This window comes from Watersipora subatra, chromosome 6 (genome assembly GCF_963576615.1).
Source record: "Watersipora subatra chromosome 6, tzWatSuba1.1, whole genome shotgun sequence".
NCBI classification, from domain to species: domain Eukaryota; kingdom Metazoa; phylum Bryozoa; class Gymnolaemata; order Cheilostomatida; family Watersiporidae; genus Watersipora; species Watersipora subatra.
This window is the reverse complement of record NC_088713.1, coordinates 16984226-16996455: the sequence shown is the minus strand read 5'-3', so window position 1 is coordinate 16996455 and position 12230 is coordinate 16984226. Positions and strand designations below refer to the sequence as shown.

The 12230-nt window shown below is 33.5% G+C and overlaps 1 protein-coding gene across 1 annotated transcript in view; it reads left to right on the top strand.

Annotated features, from left to right (window-relative positions):
* The window catches only part of LOC137398081 (hemicentin-1-like), a 150611-nt gene that overhangs the window by 1385 nt on the left and 136996 nt on the right, over positions 1–12230 (top strand). Inside the window, exon 2 of the mRNA XM_068084186.1 lies at positions 4957–5050. Within this exon, the coding sequence (XP_067940287.1) occupies positions 4957–5050 (94 nt within the window). The remainder of the gene's footprint in view (positions 1–4956; positions 5051–12230) is intronic.

Genomic DNA, 12230 nt, shown 5'->3' with positions numbered 1-12230 from the left:
AATTATTGTTTAAACAGACTCATAATGAATAAGCAATGTAATTTTTGTTCCACGTAAGTTTTTTGCAATATTATTTGACTGACGATGTATTTAAAATCAAAGAAAGTTTTTTGTTACGAATTCATTGGACAGTTGAGTTGATGTCGTAGTAAAATACGTCCAGAAGCTTTTCTCTGTACTGCAGATTGCGGGACACAGGCGGTTACATGCAACTTGAAGCCATCGAATTCGACCTGTTGAAACGTAATAATCCATATTGATCAATCCCACTTTGTAATTGTATGTGTCTGTCTGTTAGTCCGCATAAACTTCATATATTTCCACATTTTTCAGCCAATTTCATCCAAATCTCATGCCTTTACCTTCCATCAGGCTGTCATAAATACATTAGTCGCTCCTATAACATAAATTCCACATAACGTACAGAATTTACGTAAAGTTTTTGCTTTTCGTACTACGTAAAAGATTTTGTATAACGTAGTGTCAATTCAGCGAGTTTTCAAATTTGATTTGAATATTAATCTATCTTGCTGCACTTGCGAGAGAAAAAATGTGTCTATAGCGTTATATATATTATATATACAACTTCAGGGACATTCTAGTTTGTCCATAAATACAGGTACAGTACATGAATAAAAAATAAAGTCAAGTTTTTCCTTTTTGCATGGCCAAAAGAGTGAGTTTGGAAAGTTCTTGGAACGGATTAGGCAGTTTACATGCATTTTACTGTTCTTATAACGTAAACGTTCATGGAACGGATTATATACATTGCAGGAGCGCCTACTGTATTTGATTTCATAACTCTGTCTGGTTTGTGATAACCTGCCTCTTAGACACCCACCCGCGGGCTCTCAAACACCCACCCACCATTATCTCATTGAAAACGGCAAGAAATCCCAGGCATTGCCGCTTCTAGTCAGTACTTTAGAAGCATTCTGTTTTGCAAATCTTAATCAGTGAAAAATGGAGCTTGTTACGAACCCACTCAGACGCTGATATACCCACTCCATACGCTGATAGTCTATGATCTAATTACTGTTTGGGGATTTACGCCGTACGAACAGTGGATTAGCATTCTATTGCTCAGCGTGTGATCAGGACTAGCAAATATGATGGCTCCTCTTGCGGCCATTTTTGGTTTATGGCCTTTCGACGAAGCATCCTCAGCCAAAGCGCTAATTTCTGGTCTGGAAAGTGTTTATAATGGCCTTATTAGCCGAAAACAATGCAGCAGACGTTGCGGGTAGCCAGGTATACTTATGATATAAGAAGTTGAAGTCAATTCATGCACTTTACGAGCTTGCAACTTTGGTGGATGAAGATTAGATGTGTTATGAAGTGTTAGAGCTATAGTGTTAATATAACTACAGTAGACCCCCCATACAACGTAAATAATCCGATATGAAAACATTTATGTTATAGGGATTTTACAAAGCGTAAAATGCATTAAATTGCTTAGTTTGTTCCAATATTGTCCCAAACTCACCTCTTTGGCTCTTCAAAATACAAAAAACTAAAGTTAACTTTCTGATTTAATGATTGTACAGTAACTGTGGTATTTTTATTTTGTATCACCAACTTTTTCCCTTTTTCACCATGTTTTAGGGTCCATGATTGCGGTAATTTTAGGTTAAGGTCAATTGTCAATTCAACTCGATTTTCTTTTCATTTTGTTTCTTTCCGTAGCAAGGTCTATGTTTCGAAGAAGAAAGAAAACAATTTATATATGTCTAAAATAACATAAAAATATATAAAATACATCGCTATACATCATTTACTCTATGAAGTGCGGCAAAAGAGAAAACGATCTTTCAAGGCTGACTATATTTAGGACTCTTGTTATTCAAGTTGAATTTGAGAACTTTCACTGACTGGCCACTTTACATTATATGGATTATCTTGCAAAATATGATGCAAAAACTTTACATTCTTGCAACTGCAAATTCTTTTCATCAAGTAGAATATACATTAAATGAGGTTATTCTAGAAGGCTGACTACTGTATTATAATCTCGATATTTATCATTTCATGGGTACCTAATTATATACAGGGGTGATCGTTATTATGGGACCACTTAAAATTATCATGTTATTTGTTATTAATTCATAGCTTATTAAATATTTATATGATGCATTGTGGCAATATACCATGTGTCATGATAGTATAACAGGAATAATAGAATAGCTAATAATGGCCTGAGGTCTAAAGCTTATCATTGCAAACACATTATTTGTTATTGATTCATAGTTTATTAAGGATTCATTAGATGAAATATGGTAGTATGAACATCAATGAAAAGCTAAGGATGTTTTATACACGGATATTATCATATATCAATTGATATTTAATAATTCAATATTGAATAATTCAAATATTCAATAATATCATATATAAATAGGCTATCAACTTATAATTACCTTTATTAGCAACAGATAGACTTGAGTCGTTTACATACATTCCAAACTGACGCCGATGTGCTGATCTCTGTACAAATATTTACTATAATAAGGGTTGTGTCCATCCGAAGCCACACTATGAACGTTAAAAAAAAGATTGCACCGCACAGGAATTGAACCTACATGTTCAGATTTAAAGGCAAACGTCCTACCACTGCACCACTCGACCACCTTTCCATAACTAAGAATAATTCTGCACATACTTATTACATACAATAATCACCTTTTGATTGCCAGCGTACTAGTGTTAAAGAAAGCACAAATCTGCCAACATTCGAGATGAATATCATCCTTTTAGGCTAAGCTTTAAACTCATCTATTTAGCCAGGTTTCAGTGTAACACAGTAATATCAGCATATCATGAAAAAATACCATAAGAACTAAGTTTATATTCGTTGACAAAATTAGTCAAAGTTAACATGGTTTTGAACGTATGCTTATAACGTTACATAAATACACATACATATGCATGTAATATGTAAATTTAAATCGGGGGCTTTTGGAATATTAGTAGCATCTTAATATTTAGTTGACCTATCCTTATGGCCAATCACAGGATAGGTACCAAACACGCAGGTTATATTTTATGGAGAATAATACAATGTATTTTCTTGACATACGGAGTGTCATCAAAACTTGCTTCTCAAATATGTGGAGTATGTATGCTCTGTTACACAGAAAATGAGTTTATGCCTAAATGAAAAGGAGGATTAACAAAGGAATTGCTACGTACACTCAGAATTACGATCACAGTTAATATTTCACTAAACTGGGATGGAAAGTAATAATTACATAAATGATAATAACATAGGTTTATGAAAATATTTCTTTTTTACATTATTTTATAACTGCTTTAGTTGATAATTTGATAAACTATGTCATTAGTTGATTTTCTCCAGAAATCATGACAGATGACAGATTCGACTATTTCAAGCTTCACCAAAGTTATCTAACAGTGGATGCCATTTTTGTGAAAGTCAGAGTGTATTTACATACACTCAACCATGGTTAACTCGAACTTCACGGGACCGAGCGAAAGTGTTCGAATTATCAGAGCGTTCAAGTTATCAGAGCACTGTCACAAGTCCATGTATTTACTTATTTATTAGTAGATACATGTACATATACAAACTATAATATAAATCAAAAGCACAAATGGCTTGTTTCAAATTAAATGCTTCTAATGTAAAGTTTAAAACATTTTTATCAAAAAGTATAGAGATTTTTCTATCACTTGAGATTGGTTTGTTGTTTGAGGTGATGTTATTGCCAGGACGTTTTTTAGATTGACATTGGCAAAACTTGATCGTTGTTGAAATGCTCGAAAGAAAAGACATCTTTTTCTTTTGAGCGTTTTACCCACGATCAATTTTGCTGATTTTTCTTGCAGTTTATGCGAAGGTTACCTCGCTTCCGAAGGGCGATCGCTAAGCGGATGTTTGGTATAAATCAAATTTCACCAAACCTTTAGAAAAGTCGTTGACAAAAATATTTTGCCGGTGGTAGTAATAACGACGCTTATGAATTACGAAAAGTTGAGGTTTACCTCTATGGCTTGGAATAAAGTGATTTTCTAACGCGATAGCAACCGTTTCGGTAGCCGTTGGGCAAAAAACAGTTCGAATTAACAGTGTTGAGTTCGAGTTATCTATAGCAATTTATCATTACGTGGGAACGGACCAAAGAAACCGTTCGAATTAACCATGTGTTCGAACTATTCGTGGACGAGTTATCCATGTTTGACTGTACTTGGTTTGAATGGTTGTGTTCATATGTTTACACATCGTTTAGAGAAGAAGAATGGGACAAATTCTAACCAACTTATCTTTACATCGTTTGAGATCTCTATAGCAATGGATCTGAGGCTATATTTGAAGTTTTATTCCAACAATCATAATGCAAAATGAAATATTCGCAATAGAAATGCAAACGCTTCAAACTTTAATGCAATGGCTGATGTCATAATCAGTGGGACAAACCGAAAGCATGACTATTGGTGTCATTTTTGAGAAGGTCCGGGCATGTCTTTTTTTCTGAGCGGTTTAATTGCAATCAAATCTTGTTGATTTTAATGTTGAAACATGCTGGCAATCAGAGCACCTCAAACATCAAAAGCAGTCACAAATGATAGAAAAAAATTATATCTATATTTTGTATTATTTATATATTAATATGGTAATTATTATTATAAATTATTTATATTAATATGGTATTTCTTAATATAGATAATTTGTATTAATATAGTATTTATAAATAAAGATGATTTTTATTAATATTTTTATTATAATACTTTTATTAATAATTCACCTCAAACAACAAACAAAATCTTAAATAATAGAAAAAATACATAATATAATATATATCCATACTTGAAATAAATCGATAAAATCAGTAAATTGATAGAATCTACTCAAATTTGATGTGATCAGATATTTAACACGTTCTCAGCTCTTTGTTTGTTGCTGATTGTCAGTTTCTGACTAGTGAACTGTCATTACAGGTGATAGAAGGTGCTAGTCGAATATTAGCCACTACGCTGAGCAGACGAGAACAGCCTCTTCATAACTATGTCCTCGTCCCCTTTAGAGATCCTGGTGAGTACCTCTGACTATAAAAATCTAATTTTATTATTTTTTATAAAATTTCAATAATAGTAGTTTTGATTCTGCCACCACGATGAGGGCTATTAGCGATAAAGTTCTTGTTCAATTGAACAATTAAGTTATGTTCAGGGGTACCCAGAAAACTGCTCTCAGGAAAATTACCTCCCCCCACAATTGACCCTGTACAACATACAGTATACAGTTGTAGAACATAATATTTTTATTTCTGTTATAACTTTGGAGACAACTGTTTATTAGGTTTTAAGCTAGTTAAAATTTTTATTGCATTGAAACATTGTTTTTAATAAATTTATTACATAAAAAGTTTGTGCTTTTGAATTTCGTCATTTAAGAGATTGGGCTAGGGGACAACTGTTTTTGTTTTACATACACGTAACCTTCATAAATAAGCCTTTTGCCACATTCAATTTTGACCAATTCCATGATCGGTGACCTCGTGTGTCTGGACATTGCTGTAGCTACTATTAGTAAATAAAGTACTAAAGACTTTCCTCTTTGTTTTAAATTATTATCGCCCTTTGAGCATTAGAATAAAATATAGTTTTTAAATTTATTATTTAAGAGGGAGTGGCAGAGTCCTACGGGGACAGTTGTTTGATGGCAATTTTACCGGCAGCAGTTGTCCTCGAACCATTAAATATTGTGTTATGATATGATTAATGTTATTATTATTATTGTTTGTAATTATTGTTATTATTGTTTATCAGCAATATTGTTGTTTTGCCTGTCTCAACAATATCCATTTGTAGACGATAAACCAAAACATCATTATGCCCGCAAATATTGCTTTTTTTTATAAAGAATAGAAAGCATCAACAGAAAAGTTCTGTATTTGAGTGTAAATCGGCATTGCAAAAACGTTTTGCTTTACAAACATATAAAATTCTTCTGGTAGACAGAGTTATCCAAACCAATTCACAATTTGGAACATTATGAACATCATGGGTGTTGGCAGTACCCAATAAGGGTATCAACACAGCGTTACTACTTCGCAATGCATCAAACGCGAGCAAATGATAACGCTACTGCATGATTGGATGGTTAAGGGCAGGTGGTCTCTAAAAAAATGAACTAGCCTGCCGGGAAGCTAATTGTTGAAATGCCTTTACAATCGTAGTACAATTACAAACAGTAGTTTTATCTGGTAATCAGGGGATATAATTCCCACCTACATGTATAATTGCTATAAAGCTATATAAGTTTACAAAATTGCTGTTAAACCCTAATCCATCAGGCTATTAGAATGTCGCAAGTGGGTAGGTTGTGGATTTGGTAGAGTAAGGTTAGCAGTTCAAATCCCACTCATGACATATTTTTTTTGCGGCGGAGTTTGGCACTTCGTAGAGCCAGCCGTTTGCACATACTTAGAAAGATTTTGCTTTTAATGTAAACTAGTACCCTGGTAGTCTGGTGTGTCGTGAGAGACCATTAGGTGTAATAACTAACAGCACATGTATTCCGCAAAGAGGCTAGGTGTTCAAGTAGTGATGATGGTATAGCATTAGTATACCAAGTTAGATGGTGCAAGTTTAAATCCTATTAGAAGCGATATTTTTTTCCTAACACTCAGCATGGCGATAGTCGCGTCATAGTATAGACTTTGTAAAATCCGCCTATAAACATTCGCTACCATAACTAAAGGTTGACTTGCAACAAAATCCACATTACGGCTATTTGGTATTAAAAAATTTACCAAGTCTTGCTCTACTGTGTTGTAGGTGCAAAATATGTGGAAATGTGATTACAAGCTCTTAAAAGCTCAAAAACGAACAGTTAATTGCAGCCATCACGAAACAGCCGTAGATTAGAATCTGTTTCCGAAACGGCTGAAATGGGATGTAGTTGAACAATATGGTTTCTGTTTACACTTTCATGCAACCTTATTCGTCGAAATATTTTTACAAACATACTTCACGCATTCAATAAAAGCATTTCTATTGTCCTTAGGCATTTGTTTCATCATCGTTGTAATGCTGTCACTTTGAGCACTGATATCCCAAAACCTACCGTAAAAATTTGTTTAATTTTTCAACCTTAGCTCGAAGAAGAGCATATCATCCTCTGATAAACATGACGAGCCTGTTGGTCACCTGTGATAGTCGAAAAATGCTGCAGGAATTATTTGCGCTATTTGGCTGGAAGTAAGGGCCACATGATCAGATTCTGACTAGATGATTAGACCAAGCTGAAATGAAATTGTAAACTAGCGCGCATCTATATTTAATAAGGGCTCTTCGGTGAAACCCGAAGTGTTTGTCATAAACTAGTGCTACGAGAAGTTTTATATCAAGAGCGTTTTATTGGCCTTTCGATTAACGTGAGAACATCAAGTGTCAAAACAATAACCAAATGGATTTACTACGTCAGAGAAATAAAAAGATTTTAACCTGCGGCGCTTTCGTAATGGCTGCCATTAATCGTTCGTTTTTGAGCTTTTAAGAGCTTGTAATCACATTTCCACATATTTTGCACCTACAACACAGCCCAGTAAGACATGGTGAATCTTTTCATATCAAATAACTGTAATGTGAATTTTGTTGCAAGTAAAACCTTTAAGTAAAACTTCATCCCGGGTCACCAGTTTCCCTGTTAGCATTAGGACTGACCTTGACCTCATAACACATACATTATATATGTATATGAGTGATTCAAGCTTTCCGACTAACAAGCTGGAAATTTTTAATGTTAACCCTTTGGCAGGGGAAACGACCAAAATGTCGTTTACCGTTTGTGTGGGGAAACGACATTTATGTCGATTTCGGTAGACGTTTATAAAGCTGTCGCCTAGTGACGTTAAATAAAGGATATGAACACTAGTAAGTTTTATATATCATCAACAAGATATCGATCGATGATTTACAATATGAAACGATTATCCGAAAAGCGTTGTTTTGTGCTAAAAGCTAAACAAGTCGCGCCTCCTTGGAAAATAATAAAAGTTGGAAAAACCAGTCAACATCGGCTCGACTTTCAAAACGGTAAAATAAAAGATTATTTGATCCTGCGATCGTTAGTGATTTTTGGTCTGATCAGAATAAAAATAATTCAAATGATAGAAGTGATATAAACTTTTTCGACTTTTAATATACTTGGAATATACAGAAAAAACCATCGTTATGGTGGCTCGCACGGCTACGTTATAGCGTTTGACTCTACCGAAAAAAAATGCTTCCAAGCATTTCATACAGGGACAATTGCACATGGTTTTATTTTTTTTGAGTAGTATATATGTAAATTAATGCTTATGTACAAAAATTTGTGTTCGTAGAAATAAATTTAAGATTTGAGCTATGCATGTTCATAAAATATTGATTTTAATGAATTTTCGACAATAAATTACACTAGTTTCATTTGTTTTTTGGGGGGCTTATACCTGGTCAAAGGGTTAATGTGAGAAAGGATTAATTTTTGGCTATCTTTATTTTTTGGAATGGAGCAAAAGGAAAATTGTAATGCACTGTTAAAAGTTACTAAGCATTTCCATCTTAGAGAAGCCATTTTTGTTACACCAGAAAAAAAAGCTATTTTAGTCAACATTTCAAAATTGTCATGTCCATCTTTGTCCAATAACGGGTTCGTCATTTAGATGAAACTATCTTTTGTAAGAACAGACTGGTCAATAGTGAAGCCCCAGACTGCTGTTACAGCTACATTGCAATACAAACAGCCCTTAGGCCAGGCTTCCCGATAGAAGGTGCTCATACCCCTACGTAGTACGAACTGTTCTTCATGGGTATGCTAGAATAAATCATAAAAACCGTGTATTGAAAGATGTAAAGAAGAAATTATTGTAAAGATGAAAATGCAGTTGTCATTGCAACAACTAGCCAATGGAATCTGGGTTTCACCTGTTTATGTATCAAAGATAAATATCATAACCAGAAAATGATCTGTGCATTTTACTCACCCACAAGGAACCACGTTTCATCAGATAATATTACAAGAAACAGGAAAAAAAGATCGAAGATCGTAATATTAGTTGTGTTTTTTTTCTATGTTGCTGCTGTGTGAAAAGAGCCTTACAATAACATTTTTTTTATATATTCAGAACACCTTTGGTTTTTTATTATGTTTTGAGCCTGTTTTTGTTTCATTCAAGACAAGGGGATGCAAGAATGCCCTCATCGATAGTAGGGGGTCCGGCCATAAAAACAAATAGGGAATTGCTGCCCTAGGCTGGAGGGAACACTCCGGTGTGCTCACCGCAAATCTCTAACTAGCATGACATCACTAGCGTGTATCTAGTCAACAGCGGCAGCAGGCTCCCGGTCTTTGACTGCAAACAAAGAATTTGCTGTAATAATGTTTAATTTTTTGCACATGTGCATTGTGAAACTGAGTAATAAACAATTCGATAAGAAAGCTTTAAGGGGACGGGTACATGAACACCCACCCTATCCACATGTTATGCGAAATGGTGTTTAGGTCTATCAGGGATTACGTGTTTGTCACAATTTCCATTTCCATAACATTTCCATAATCTATTTCCATATTATTTCCATTTCCATAACATTTCCATAATTCATTTCCATATGATTTCCATTTCCATAACATTTCCATAATTTATTTTCATATTATTTCCATTTCCATAACATTTCCATAATTTATTTCCATTTCCATAACATTTCCATAATTCATTTCCATAGTTTTTTCCATTTCCATAACATTTCCATAATTCATTTCCATATTATTTCCATTTCCATAATATTTCCATAATTTATTTCCATATTATTTCCATTTCCATAATATTTCCATAATTCCTTTCCATATTATTTCCATTTCCATAACATTTCCATAATTCATTTCCATATTTTTTCCATTTCCATAACATTTCCATAATTCATTTTCATATTTTTTCCATTTCCATAACATTTCCATATTTCTAAAATAAAATTTCCATATCCATTTCCATAAAAATTATGGAAATATTTATGTTTATGGAAATGGAAAAGTAAACATTTCCATAATATGTTTAGCGATCCCTGGTGTGTACGTATGTGTGCGCGCTTGCGTGTCAAATGAGCGTGTGTGTGTGTGCAATCGTCAACTCTTCCCGAATATGTGATTAATTTATACATAATATGATCATGATATTTGCTTGCTAATATACTTTATTTAGGGTCCAGGCAACATCAAAACTGTATGCTACCATTGCCTATAACTAAGCCAGAGACGATTTGAGATGTTTTGAGAGTTTCTTTCAGACTCCCTTAATAGTTTCTGTAATACCACTGATGTTAGCTGGGTTTGTGTGTTACCATTGTCCGTACATGTAGCCAAGTCCAGAGACAATTTGAGTTAATTTCTTCCAGACCCTTTAATAGTTTCTGTAATACCACTGATGTTAGCTGTTTGTGTATTACCATTGTCTATTCATGTAGCCTAGTCTATACAATATAACTCCCCTCTGTTTATATCTTGGATTACGTGTATGTTACAATTTCCATAATTCAATTCTATATTATTTCCATTTCCATAAAATTTCCATAATTCATTTCCATAATTTCCATATTATTTCCATTTCCATACCCTTTCCATAATTTATTTCCATATTATTTCCATTTCCATACCCTTTCCATAATTCATTTCCATATTATTTCCATTTCCATAATTCATTTCCATATTTTTTTCCATTTCCATAACATTTCCATAATTTATTTCCATATTATTTCCATTTCCATAACATTTCCATAATTCATTTCCATAGTTTTTTCCATTTCCATAACATTTCCATAATTTATTTCCATATTATTTCCATTTCCATAACATTTCCATAATTCATTTCCATATTTTTTCCATTTCCATAACATTTCCATAATTCATTTCCATATTATTTCCATTTCCATAACATTTCCATATTTCTAAAATAAAATTTCCATATCCATTTCCATAAAATTATGGAAATATTTATGTTTATGGAAATGGATATGGAAAAGTAAACATTTCCATAATATGTTTAGCGATCCCTGAGGTCTATCTGTGCTAGGCGGTGGACAGTGGATAACAAATCACTCAGTTTTTAGAATCAAAATGATGAAATTCACCTGTGATTCTGCTGCATAAAACTGCTCTATGGTTTTAGATGGATTAACTTTATTTAAAGCCAATTAGACCATGAGACAAAAACGAAAATAGTAAAATAAATTAGGTGTATTGAAAGAAAAAACTTGGTTTTTTTATTTTTTGGTTTTATTATGGTTGTAGGGAATAATTTTCAAAACATTTTTGTTTGAAATGAAGTAATTACCAATAAAGTAATATTTACATGTATAAAAAGCTCTTTTTGCATAAGGCTGTTCTTTAATGTAAATTGGCAAGGCGTCAGTGTTTGATATAAGGTTTTGTGGATTTTTTGGGGTAGGAGAAAAGTAATGGATGATCGGACAGATTTGAGATATGATCTCAAATATTTGTGTTATGATCTCAAATGAGATATTTGTGAGTATTTTATACAGCAAATATTTAAAAGCACATTTAGCTTCTCAGGTTTAAGGACATTTATACGCTGGTCATAACTGTCTATATCAGGTAGCATAACCCTAAAGCATAATTTTTGAAAGTTTTGTAAATTAGTAAATGATAGTTTGATAAATGAGTGAATGGTTTTGAGAGTAGGAAGCATGACTACTGAACTGTACTAGCTGAACTTCTGGCAGCAGGAATGTTAATTATGGCATCATGTGAAGTGCGAAATGAGAATTTGATACATGGTTCAAGTGCTTGTTTGGGAGTTGTCTATGCATGTTATAGAGTTCATAGCGCTCGATCAAACCTATTCGGTAATTTAAATCAGATGCTCAAAAGACAAATGCGAAAAATTTAAATATAGTTGAATGTTCAATATTATATATTTATTATGTATATATATATATATATACATGTACATCAATATTAAAATAGCCTTAAAACCAGATTACCCACCTGACGATCCCTCACCGCAGTCTAGTGGGCTGTGTGTGATTCTCAAGTGTGACTATAAAGCACAGAGAACCACTATCTGCAGCTATGCTGTGAGGGGAGAGGCAGTTGATTGGCATCGAGGTTAAACTGTTGGGCTGTAAACCTCGATGTCGCAAGTTCGAATCCTGTATGATACAATATTTTTCTTAATTTTCAATAGTGGATTCCGGAAGACGTGGCAATTCGCGTA